Consider the following 13082-nt stretch of genomic DNA (forward strand, 5'->3'; position numbering starts at 1 on the left):
CACCTCTTACGAGCAGTGATAAAACTACATATCAAGTTCTTTTGTGCATTTAAGCATAAGGGATTTACTCCTTTTGAGTTTAGATTGCGATTCTTGTATTTTTGTTGCAGTTGCAGTCTCCAGGTTTAACTCAGCTTCTACTTGTTCTGTTTTGATTTGTTACTGTAGGCTTATTCGAAACTAATTCATCAAACAGGCTTGAAAGATATAGAGTTTTACTTTTACTTTGATCTTCTTGACCCTCAACAGAGCTTGAAAAAGTGAACCTTGCTGATTCTGCAACATTATCACAGTAGAAAGTAGATGTAGAATCCAATTCTTAGTGTTTCAAATATCATTCTTTTAATATTTAAATTTGAATCTTGGATCTATGAAAGTAGACATACAAGTTTTTATCATTTAGATAGGATGAAAATCTTGTTTCCATTGATTCAATGAATTGTTCAACAGTGATAAAAAGAATTTCACTAAAGTTAAAAATATCAGAAGTAGATTGGACAGCTTTTGAAAGAAATAACCTCAAAACTAAAATTGTAGGTATTATCATCAATATAGTTAAAGTTTTGTGACTTGTTTTTTGGTGATTGTTTCAAATGTTTTTGAACAAATCCCCATTGGAAAGTTGTTAAGGTAGGAATCTCATCAACAGTATACATTATAAGAGCTTTTCGTTGTTCTAAATTTCTTTTCAGCATATAATATGTTGAATTTCACTGTGTGGCCACATTTTGAATGAGTTAACATTTTTCTAAATTAAGCTAATCCTTTATTTCAGTTAATTTGTTAATTGCTAATGAAGAGCGATTAAAGTGAGAGACTATATTTCTGTTATACTTGTTCAAATGATTGTTTTAACAGCCTATTGAGAAAATAATGAGTCATTTATTGAGAGTTGCAATGAATGTATAAAGCATGATAGTGATTCTAAACCACATTCTCTGACACCAGCAACCATATTTGTTCCTGAATCCCGCAAGAAAACTTAATTGAAAATTTTATACTCACTAAGAACATTGTGCAATTCTTCACTTATTCATTAGCTGTTTGTGCACCAGGGAATGGAACAACTCATCATAGCTTTGCACTGTTCAAAGTCTTTTGAAAGACAATAACCCATCAAACTTAGAAAGGGATCATTATCTGTTATACTTGTTCAAATGTCTGTAGTTCATGAAATGTTGCTAATTTCAGCAAGAGACAATTGGATTTTTGTTTTTACTTTTGTAAATATATTTAAAATTATTTTGCAGTGAAGTACTTTTTTGATGGACTGCTGTAATTTGAACAGAGTTTTACAATAAGCCTATTAAATCCAATGTCAGATGTAATAGAATCTGGTTGAATATCAACAGCAATCATTTCTCTTATCAGATAATGGATCGCTTGTGACCTGTGGTCATTAATATTCCAAACCTTTTTTGGGGCTAATATTGATTCTATAGTAGTTTGGTGTTTTGCTGGAGGCTTGTAGTTGCTGCCATTTGTTCCTGGAATATCTGTCCCTGAATATTAATTGTGCTTCTTTTTCTTATCCACAACTTTTGCTTCTTTTGGATGAACCTTTCTGGTTTAACATATTAGTCATTGTAAAAGTTTTTGCTGATTTGCCACCTTTTGATGTGATGGTTTAACGTAACTTGCAGCCAGTTGTATTCTTATTCTTGGGATTAACATCCAAATATGAGGTACCATCAATAAGTTTTCAGACTTTTTTTGTACAGGCATTTAAAATTGTTGTAGACTTAAAAATTCTGTATATTATTGCTATACATCTTATGAGATGACTCCATAATTTTTATCATTTTAGGTTAAAATAAACAGCTGCAGCAGGAATTGGAATGCACCCTACTAAAGCCTGATTGTTACAGCTGGTGAATTTCAAAAATGCAACCAGAAGAATGATATGCAATAAAATTCTGTTTTAAACTTGGAAAAAATGCCACAGAAATATATGTAATTCTTCAGACTGCTTTAGAATCATCTTACATGAATGGAGCATCAATTTTTGAGTGGCATAAAAGATTCAAGGAAGGCAGAGAGTCTGTGAGGGATGATGAGAGGTATGGGAGAAGTAAAGAAATCAGAACACCAGAGTTGATTGGCCAAATAAAGAATTTCATGAATAAGGACTGTTGTGTGCACACTATTAGTTGCAAGGAACTGAAGATGTGGAAGATTTGTGCAAAATTTGTCCCAAGGGTGCACCATCCTTGTTACAAACTATTTGACCAGTTCTTCACTCTTCCTATAGTCCAGACCTTGCTTCCTGTGACTTTTGGTTATTCCTTAAGCTCGAGAAAAACCTTAGAGGCTGTGGTTATGAGACAATTGAGGAGGTGAAAGAGGATGTGACACAAGGGTCATTGACACGCTCACACAAGAGGACTTCCATGTGGCCACCGAGAAGTTGTACAGCAAGTGCGTTGCATCCGGAGGAAATTACTTTGAATGGGGCTAGAGTTTCATGCGTTACTATCAATAAAAGTGCCCATACAAAAAAAGTCTGGAAACTTATTTAAGGCACTTCATATTTCTAGCAGAAACTAGTTGCCATAATTTTTGTTGTCAATATTTAATTAATTTTTTTATGTATTTAAATTACTTATGTTTGATATCTAATTAATAATTTATTTCAATAAAATATACATTATCTTTACCCAAAAAGAATATATATATGTAAGCAAGAATCTAAAATGAGGAATAAGAGTATGACTGATGAAGAATGCTTTATTTTTGGTTCACACATCGTTGCAATTTACTGTACAATTTTTTGTTTTTTTTACACTCACCTTCACCTCAAAAAAGGCATATTGTTGCCACTTGTATGTAAGCGGCTACTATTTGGGACGACCATGTTTATAAAAGATTAATGTGTTGGTTTACGTTGCATCTGAACTTCTGCATATCAGTAGAGTTCGGGAAGCAGGTAGCAGGAAGAGATTTCCAAAGTCTAGCCATTCTAAAGAAGAGGCTATTAGAGTAGAATACTTTTTGACATTTAGGGACCTCAATAGTGAAGGGGTGTGATTTTGTTGCTCAGCTGGGTTCTCAGGGATATGTATGCCGAGGGGGTACAAGTGCAATGAGTTCATCAGAGCACATTCTGTTAAAATACTTGTAAAACAGGCACAGGAATGCAACATTACAGCGATGGGACAGGGGTTGAAGTCTAGTTGACAAAGTGGGACCTATTAGATTGCAGACTCTTTTCTGGACCCTATCCAAGAGGGAGAGGCTAGTATTAGATACACCAGCCCAGATTTGGCAACAATACTCCATGCATGGGCGAATGGTGGCTTTGTAAAAGTACAGAATACTCTCAGATGTGAGCAGTTTTCTAGCACGATAGAGGGAGCCCATCTTTCTCGCAACATTTCGCAATTTCCTGAATGTATTTGTTCTAGTTCCCATTTCCTGTGAATGTATAGCTGAGGAGTTTGAAGGAAGAATTCTTAGGTAAGGAGTTGTTTGTCATGAATATCTGTGGTTGGAGAGCCTTCTTGTAATTATTGAAGGAGAGCAATTTAGTCTTATTAGCATTAAATGTTACCTTCCATTTACGTTCCCATTTCATGATACTCTGGAGGTAATTTTCTAAGGATTCAACCATCGTCTTGGATTTGTGTACATCTGTTCTTTCCTCATGCATGTTATAGAGCATTGTATCATCAGCAAATATACCCATCTCAGACTCAATATTATCGATGAATATCAGGAATAATAGTTGTCCAATGATTGACCCCTGAGGTACTCGCGCATTAATGTTATGCTGCTTGGATGAACATCCATCACTGACAACCTGGATGGTCCTATTGTCTAAAAAGGATTAAATTATATTTAGTATTTGTCCAGTTATACTGTATAATTTGATTTTCATTGGCAGCCCTTCATGCCAGACTTTGTCAAAGGTCTTGAATATATCGAGGGCTACAGCTGGGGCTTCACCCACCTCATCCAGTGCATGGCATATGCATTCAGAGATGGCTGTTAAGTGGGAAAATGTATCCTTCCAGCTCGTTGCTGTGCTCAATACAAAAATGCAAATGTCTGTGATATATATATATATATATATATATATATATATATATATATATATATATATACGTCAGGGGAGATTACCACTGGTTGCCTCATGTTATTAGAGACAGACAACTCATATCTATACATGCCCCTCCCCCGTGACCACCGTATGAATTGTCCTGGTCATCTTTATGTGCAATAGAAAATTTGTATGATTTTCTGTACATTTGTGATGATAAATTTCTTGGTGCTCTCATTTTGTGTACATTTTCCTGTGGTATCATTTACTTCCATTTCTTCTTCATGTTCGTTGGACGATTCAACATTGATGTGCGGTTCAACCTCCATTGCTTCTTCAAGGAGTTGTTTCTGTGGTGGGTCAGGGTTTGTAGATGGGTTCGAAGTTCCTGGTGTGGTGTAATGTGGGTCATGCACAACTGAGTAAACCAACAGTTGCTCCCATCTATTCGCACTTGATAATGTCGGTTTGTATGTGTCTCTCTGATCCTTCTCGTCTTCGTCCATCGATGTGAGTAGTTATCCTCCTGGTTCTTGATTTGGACAAGATCTCTAATTTGGAGTTCCTGGAGTAGACAACAATGCTGGTTGTAGAACTGTTCACTCTGCATGTGTCTCTTGGCCAATGCCACGTCTCTTAATTCACCTATTTCTCTCTACTGTTTCCTCGCTTGGTATTTATCCTGTAAGACTGGAAGGTGGTCTTTAATGACTCAAGCATATAGCATTATGGCTGGGAACATGTCAAAGTCTTGGACAGGAGTGTTTTGATGGGTTAGTAATGCCCGAGCAGCTCGATCATGGCATAGGCGTCTATAACTCTCTATGTTGTCAGCTAGCATACGTTTTTCAGATTTAACAGCTAATTCTGCACGACCATTGCTTTGAGTATAATAAGCTGATGAGGTACGTTTCCATATACCCCAGTTCCTCAAAAAGGAATTGTACTCCTGGAACTCTAATGGTGGTCCACCATCCAAAGAAATTTCTTCAGGTGTACCGTAAACACAGAACCAAGTTGCATATTGCATACCATTTTGGCCTTTCCTGACATCATTACAATCACTCCGACACATCCAGTATACCGATCCACATGCACCATGAAATTCCAACCTTCTATATCAAGAAAGTTGACCATCATTTGTTGGAATGGAAATTTTGGGCTAAGGGTTCCCTGGACTGAGATAGTGCAATTGTGTTGCAAATGTGGTACTAGAATCTGGTTTGCTCCATGTTAGCATCTAAACCCGGCCCGAACAATCATTTCCTTGTATTCGCCAGCATACCATTTATGCCTTGATGTGCACAGTGAAGGGATTCTAATACCTCTGTGTGCAGTTGCTGAGGTCTCAGGATTTTATTGCCTTTGATGATAACTTCTTCCAGGCTGTATAATTCTTCACACATAGGCCAGAAAACTCGAGCCATAGGTGGGATATTATTGTGTGACTGAAGGAAGCCATTTTAGGGTTCGGCATTCTTCATCTGTGACTGCTGTGGCCATAATCCTTTCCTATGTAGTAGCTTCCAATTTAGGATCATTCTTCATCTGTGACTGCTGTGGCCATAATCCTTTCCTATGTAGTAGCTTCCAATTTAGGATCATTCTTCATCTGTGACTGCTGTGGCCATAATCCTTTCCTATGTAGTAGCTTCCAATTTAGGATCATTCTTCATCTGTGACTGCTGTGGCCATAATCCTTTCCTATGTAGTAGCTTCCAATTTAGGATCATTCTTCATCTGTGACTGCTGTGGCCATAATCCTTTCCTATGTAGTAGCTTCCAATTTAGGATCATTCTTCATCTGTGACTGCTGTGGCCATAATCCTTTCCTATGTAGTAGCTTCCAATTTAGGATCATTCTTCATCTGTGACTGCTGTGGCCATAATCCTTTCCTATGTAGTAGCTTCCAATTTAGGATCATTCTTCATCTGTGACTGCTGTGGCCATAATCCTTTCCTATGTAGTAGCTTCCAATTTAGGATCATTCTTCATCTGTGACTGCTGTGGCCATAATCCTTTCCTATGTAGTAGCTTCCAATTTAGGATCATTCTTCATCTGTGACTGCTGTGGCCATAATCCTTTCCTATGTAGTAGCTTCCAATTTAGGATCATTCTTCATCTGTGACTGCTGTGGCCATAATCCTTTCCTATGTAGTAGCTTCCAATTTAGGATCATTTTCGTACATCAATGTGAAAGTGGCTTTAACTGCAGTGCCAATCATTTGGTCATGGTTTTTTTTATGTAGGCTGCTGGTGATGCCCATTCTGAGTAATTTGCTTTTTTAATTACTCCATTTTTTTTCTAATCTCTGTAATTCTTTGTATATCATTTCTAATGAGGAAAATGGAACTTTTCTTTTGAATACTAGTTTTACGTTGTCTTTTAATTCGAGACTTACTTCAGTCTTCGTACAACAACCAAGTTCATCCAAAAAAAACTTTCGTTTTTTAAATCCTTAACAAAAATTTCAGTCTGCTTTGATTTTCCCATGCTTGATGCATTTAATCTCCTGCAAAACGCATTTATCAGCTTCTCTTATAAATTTATTAAAACTATTAAATCAATAATGAATAGATTTGTATTTTTCTCTACCATGACATAAATGTTCGTTTTATGCGTTTTGTGTTTTGCAGTTGAGTGTCCTTTGAATTTTAACTTGCTTCCTGAAATACTCGTTTGCTATTTTTCTGTATTTCATAATTCCAGTTTGCCTATTTTCTCCGATTGTAGAAATGTTACTCCCTGTATTCAGCAAACAAGTAATATTTTGACCATTCAGGTCTACATATTTTCTTTTTACGTTATTTTTCATCACTTTCGATAAAACTTATGCCAGGTTTGAGCACAAAATTCGAAACAAATCTTGTTCCTAAAATAATATCTACTTGTAGCATGATTCGATCTTCCACATGTTTTGTAATAAAATCTTCTTTCATAAAGTCCTTTTGCCTTTCTTTCTTTGTAATCATATCTTTATTTATTCAAGCAACATTTTTTTCTTCAATACATAAGTTATCCCATCTGATATACTGGCATTCTTCCGATATTTTTTTGCAATGTAATTTCCATATCTTGTTCAAGAATATTTTAAATTTTTTACCAAATCACTTTATATTCGATATTAAACTCTGTACAAATATTAGGTACTTAAACATATCTTTGTGAAGGTCTCTAAGTTTGAACTGTTTACACTGAGCATTCACTTTTCCAGTGTATGCCATGAAATGTTTGCCTTCTTTAATTATGTTGAAACATTTATAATTGGTATGAAATAAATCTCATCTCCACACATTTTGGATAGAGCTTCTACAGTTTCTTCAAACAACATCTGTTTTGGTTTATTTGTCAAAATGTAATTAATATATTTCATGTATTTGTGAGTATGTAACTTTGGTAGTACTAACATAATTTTTTCTTCATTGAACCATGATTGACACCTTTTTCAAAAATTGTCTTATATCATTTAAAATATGCAGGAAAGGTTATTGCCTTCTCCGGTTTATATCTAAATTCTGACAGCAAGTTTACTATGCCCTTTGCAGATAAAGTGTTGAAACTTTGTTCTCATTCGCTTTGCTTTAACAATAATTTTTGCAAAATGTCCTGCTGCTTTACAATTTATTTTTGCATGTTTGTTGTTTTGGTAATTTTCTTGTTTATGTACAAAGTGTTGTTGTAAGTGTTTTGTTGTATTTTTTCAATTCTGTCAATTTTTCTATATTCAGCAGAAAAAATATATACTTGTAAAACAAAATCCAACTAAACAGTTTACTAATAATTAAATATAAAGATAAGAAAGTTTTATTTTTTTCTTTCAATGAGGGGGAAGGAAGATAAAAAAACTACTTCATACTTGAACTTTTTTCCTGCTTGTTTGAATTTCTTTTACCAATTTAAATCCTTGTTTGATCGTGTTATATTCAAGGGCGTTAATTTTTTTATTAAGTGAATCCAAGTTTGTACAAACTGATATATGCTGAAAGCTTGTTCTCTCTCATCAAATATGGTGTATAGATTTGTCGCAAGCTCGCAATTAAATTCTCAGTCACCAGTATAGATTTGTGGCAATTTTGTGGTTGAACTTTCTTTTAACAATCTGCTATAAATAGTATTCTAATCTTTCAATGTCCATCTGATAGAGATTGGATGTAAGTTTTAAAATTAAAGAGATTTTGTAAAAGAAATGTATAGGGTTTAAAAAAAAATTTAGGCAAAATAAGAAGATCATGTAGGAACAAAGTCTCCTCTTCCTAATACTAAGAATAGATTTCTAAATAGTAACATTATTTTTTAGAAACTCACACTTAACATGAGGGACGTGTCTATTCTATAAAATCACCCTATCAAAGAATGCTGATATTTTATTTCTAATTATAAAGATTTATCTGGTTATTGTTAGTGTTGTAGTTATGCTTTTGTTTTATTATAAATAAGATAATGATGATAATGATACTTGGCCCAATTTTAATAAAATGTGATGTTGTATCTTATACAATTTTTAGCTTGGATGCACTTATGTTGTAAAAGAATCTACTTAATATATGCAAAAACCATTTAAACTTTCACATTACATTAAGATATAATTGTAAATATGAAAAATTAATTTTTAAAATGTTAGTAATTCATTTTTAATTCCTAATGCACATGTAAAAATTCTGGGAAATAGTTAAAAAGATGAATATATGCATTTATATTTATTTTGATGTATCATTTGCATTGTCTTTTATATATTATTGCTTCTTTTTTATTATTATGCTTGCACTTTTTGTATTTTATTTCCTTCACAATCTACATTTTATATCTGTTTGAATTTCTCTCCCTAAACAGTTCATACATGGAAACTTAAAATAAAAGAACCGATAGCAAAATCTAGACTTCTCATACATGTTAGAAAATCTTTAAATTCATAAATTCACTTATACCTAATTCAATTCCAATAAGTCTTTCAAAATTTTCAGTTATTTTTCACAACTTTAGCCCACTTTTTGTGAGTGGTAGAGAGCTGGACTAAAGTTCACTATGTAATTAAAAAAAAAAAAAATGGATAAAAGCCCAGCAGAAAGAAACAAAGAATTTTTTTTAAATTTAAGACATTATTTTTACATTGAACATTTTTATAATTTAATTATAAATAATGTTTGTCAGTATTTTTTCTTGACAAAAATATTTTTAAATTTTGAAGTTGAGAATGGCTTCAGTCATTTTTTTAGTTGGTTTTATGCTGTCAGCCATTATTAAAAAGCAAACAAATTCAAGTTCCTCCCCTGCAAATTGAAACTTATCGGGATTGAAGAAAATTTTGTTTCTGCCGCAAAGGGTGATATAGTCCACTATGTGCCAGAAAGCAAATTCCATAGTTTTATCCCAGAGAAGGATATCATCAATGCAACGAGTCCTTCAGGGAATGTTGTCCAACCAGCGAGTGTACCTGTAACCAGAGGTGTGGAAACTTTGGGGTGCTCTAAGGTACCAATAACGGTCCCACTCTGTTATGAATGTGGTTGCGTCTTGGGCCATTGAGGAGAGCAGGAAACTGTGATATCCGTTCCACGCATCTAACACTGTTTTCTTGGTTCACGTGGGCACAAGATGTTTGATTAAATGGGGACGGAGCATGATGGGTTTCACTCATCATTACGGCATTCAATTTTTGTAGGTTCACCGTCCTTGGTAACCCACCCTTTTTTGGTGCAAGCACCATCCTCGAACACCAGACCATAGGCGTACCTGCTGGTACTGGCTCGATGATGCCCAATGCAACATCCCTATCTAAATCTTCTTTTACCTTCTTTTTCCAACGATGGAGGACAGGAATGGGGGTGTGTACAGATGATGATTTCGCTCCTGGGTGAACATTATATCCAGTGGTCTCCCTGACATTACTTGTAATGGTTGATGGGGGCAGGTATTGAATGCATTTGATTTAAAGTGCTTCTCTAACTATTGTTCTAAACGTTCTCTATTAGTTTCAATCGAGGTAAACAGGATTCTTGTAGGTTTGTTCGGAACTGTTTTTCTTTGGGGACATCCACATGATGGTATCCCATTATTTTAGGTTGACATGTCAGCTTTTGATATCTGGTGTGGAAAGTTGCGAGAGATTAATTCTAAGTCTTTCAGTGCCGATTCAGATAAGTAAAATCCTGACGTGTTCTCTGATACATAAACGACTTGTTTGGTTTCTTTAAAGCCAACTTTAAGACATGTAAAAATTATTCCCTTAATGTGTAGTAGGTCGTCCATGATCTCACATATCCTATGGCTAGTTGGTATTAGCATGTCGCTAGTGCATCCCAATACTTCCAGTATTTCAGGGACACTCAAACATGTTTGAGCACCAGTATCTGCGAAGGCCTGGATATGGCGTATTCAACAGCAAGTCCCTTTATCTAAGGCGCACCCAAATTCAGCATGGGACTCCGATATCAAAGACACTTTGACTTTTATGGAGGGTGATGGAGGGGGGGGGGCTTCTTTTGAATCTACCTCTGTTCCATGTAAGATGTGGTATTGCTGCTATTTTTTGTCTTTGTTCACCAAACGCTGGTCTTCATCATCCTCTGTTGCTAAGTATTTTTGACTAGTGTCATGTTGAATCAGTCACTGACTCTGTTGCCAATCTCTCTGGTTATCAACACACTTTTCATAAGTGTCCAGTAATTCTGCAATTATGGCAGCTGAGCTCCCTCGTCGGACAGTTCTTCCATTGTTTTAGCCCGTTGAGTTTGATGTCCTCCCATACCCTTCACAAGGTTTATTTATGAGGGGTTTTGGGTTCCTCCCTCTCCCGAGACAGTTCCTTCTCAGACCTCGTTGAGCCCAATGTCAAACGCTCATTTAGGCTGCTTTGCAAATGAGGAGTCGACGTATCCATTGTCTCTAGACTAACCAATCTGTGGAATTTCTGTTCCACTATTGTCAAAATATTGGCTTCAGCCTAAAACTTGCACTGGTATTCTGTATTTGCAAGTCCATCTATGAGTTGGGCAGTCACTATGTCCTCCAAATAATTTATAGTCAGTTGGCAGCTCTCATTAGAATACTGAACATTAAAATTGCAAGACCTTTCTTGGGACCAAAGCTTTGCTAAAAACTGTGCAGGACCCTCCCCTTCTTGTTGTCTCATACTGTGGAATCTATGTCTATGCACCTCTTGATGTAGACCTTTCACTGCAACGAGTTGTATATGCTGTAGAAACTGTTCTTCTGTGGCTATATTGAGAATTTCAAACTCTACTAGTTTGAGCAAGCCGTTCTTAATTTGTTGTGTATTTCCACGGGATCAGTTTAACTACATAATTGTTTGGGTCCATGTGTCGATGAATAACGCCCAGTCCCTGTCGGTATAACCATCCTCGATCACAGGTCTGCCTGGTCTTTTAGTATGGGGTTGGGTTGACACATTTTCCTTGCCGATGCAAAGCTCATTGTTTTCTTTCTGTAAATTTATCAACTGCTGAACTAGTTGCAAGTCGTTGTCCTGAAGCTATTATTATTCCAATTTCAGTAAAAAAATAATCCGGTAAAAATAAATCCTGTAGAAATGGATCCTTTTTATAGCTCCATGTAAAGTGAACTTAAAAGTCTTCTGAGTCCGAGACTAGCACTAAATTTATAACACCGCATGACGACCAGTATTCCACTTTTTCCCCGATCCGTCTCATTGGTTATTCCCATTCTCTACAAACAGTTGACATGTCCAACCAACTAAAAACATATTCAATATTAAGTAAACTAGTTTACTCACTCTTATCAATGATATTTTGTGATGAAACCGGTTGAAGAGGTTTTTTGAGGTTTCCATCCATGTCAGCAATAAAAACTTGGAAACATAAACGCACAGTACTAAAATCAATGTTCATATCTTTTGCATGCGCAAATCCAGCTGTAAAGTAAATAAAAAGAAAAATCATTCATTTTCGAAAATTAAACTTTATCATATTAAGATTTAATAAAAATAAACTTTTTCAAAGTAAATATACACTTTTCCATTGTATCATAATTGCGTTCATTTTTGACAGATCTGCAACACGTAAGGGAAAGAATTCTAATTGAGATTTTAATTATGAAAATAAAATATTTTTTGGTATTATTAGTACTGTTATCAATTATCAATATCACAATTGCAAGTGGATATCTTTACTTGTTGATAACAAGTTGCATTGTCTAAACAATTTTTAACTAATCAGAGCACAGCATGCTGAATCTTAAAGTTTCTAAAAAGTTCTGCAGAGAATCCTACATAAACCAATGTAAATTTTATGTGCTAATTGAATTTATTTTATCTACTTGAGAACTCCACATCAGCCTTTTGGAGTTCTCAAGTAGTATTCTCTTTGTAATATCTGTTCTGATGTTGCATGCCATCTTTTCTGTCTTTGGTCAGTAAAAGAGTGGTCCTTTTAAATAGTGATGATTTTTATTTTTATTCCAATCCACACTCATGCATACTTGTATGTATATATATATATATATATATATATATATATATATATATATATATATATATATATATACATACATACAGGCTCCTTCATATTTTGACAAACTATGGCTACCCATGAAGAGGTCCCTGTGCGTGAAATTATTGTGGCAGGAGGTGCACAATCTCCAACTACACCTCTCCTGAGTCGACATTGTTAAATACCAATGGCAAGTGAAGTGTATGTTCAGGACGACTGGAAACAAATGCTGAGATAAGTGGAAATCACATAAAGCGCCTAGAATTCCCGATTGGTCACCCATCTGGTACTAACCAGACTCAACATTGCTTAACTTTGGTGATCTGACGAGAACCAGTGTGTCAATGTGATCATGCTTTATATATATATATACTATTCAACCACTGTAGTGTTTGAATATATGGTTAAGTGGCAGTTTTAGTCATTTAGAACTGCTTTAAAGTTTCACCACTCACTCATTTTTCGACCAAATTTTAAACAATTATTACACTTTATAGATCATCTTCTCAGCTATATTGTGAAAAAAAAGAAATTCCAATTTTCGTTCAGTAAAACAAAAGTCGTGATGAATTTTC

The 13082-nt window shown here is 35.0% G+C and overlaps 1 protein-coding gene and 1 pseudogene across 3 annotated transcripts in view; both read right to left on the reverse strand.

The window, feature by feature from the left end:
* LOC145260565 (embryonic polarity protein dorsal-like) overlaps window positions 1-13082 on the reverse strand; it is a 753749-nt gene that overhangs the window by 151827 nt on the left and 588840 nt on the right. For all 3 annotated transcript variants that reach the window (XM_080118822.1, XM_080118821.1, XM_080118820.1), the window contains one exon: window positions 11793-11930. In XM_080118822.1, coding sequence (XP_079974948.1) covers window positions 11793-11930 — 138 coding nt within the window. The remainder of the gene's footprint in view (window positions 1-11792; window positions 11931-13082) is intronic.
* LOC145260708 (5S ribosomal RNA) lies at window positions 12754-12870 on the reverse strand (annotated as a pseudogene).

The sequence above is a fragment of the Euprymna scolopes genome, chromosome 36 (genome assembly GCF_053919585.1).
Source record: "Euprymna scolopes isolate OS-2025 chromosome 36, ASM5391958v1, whole genome shotgun sequence".
NCBI lineage: Eukaryota > Metazoa > Mollusca > Cephalopoda > Sepiida > Sepiolidae > Euprymna > Euprymna scolopes.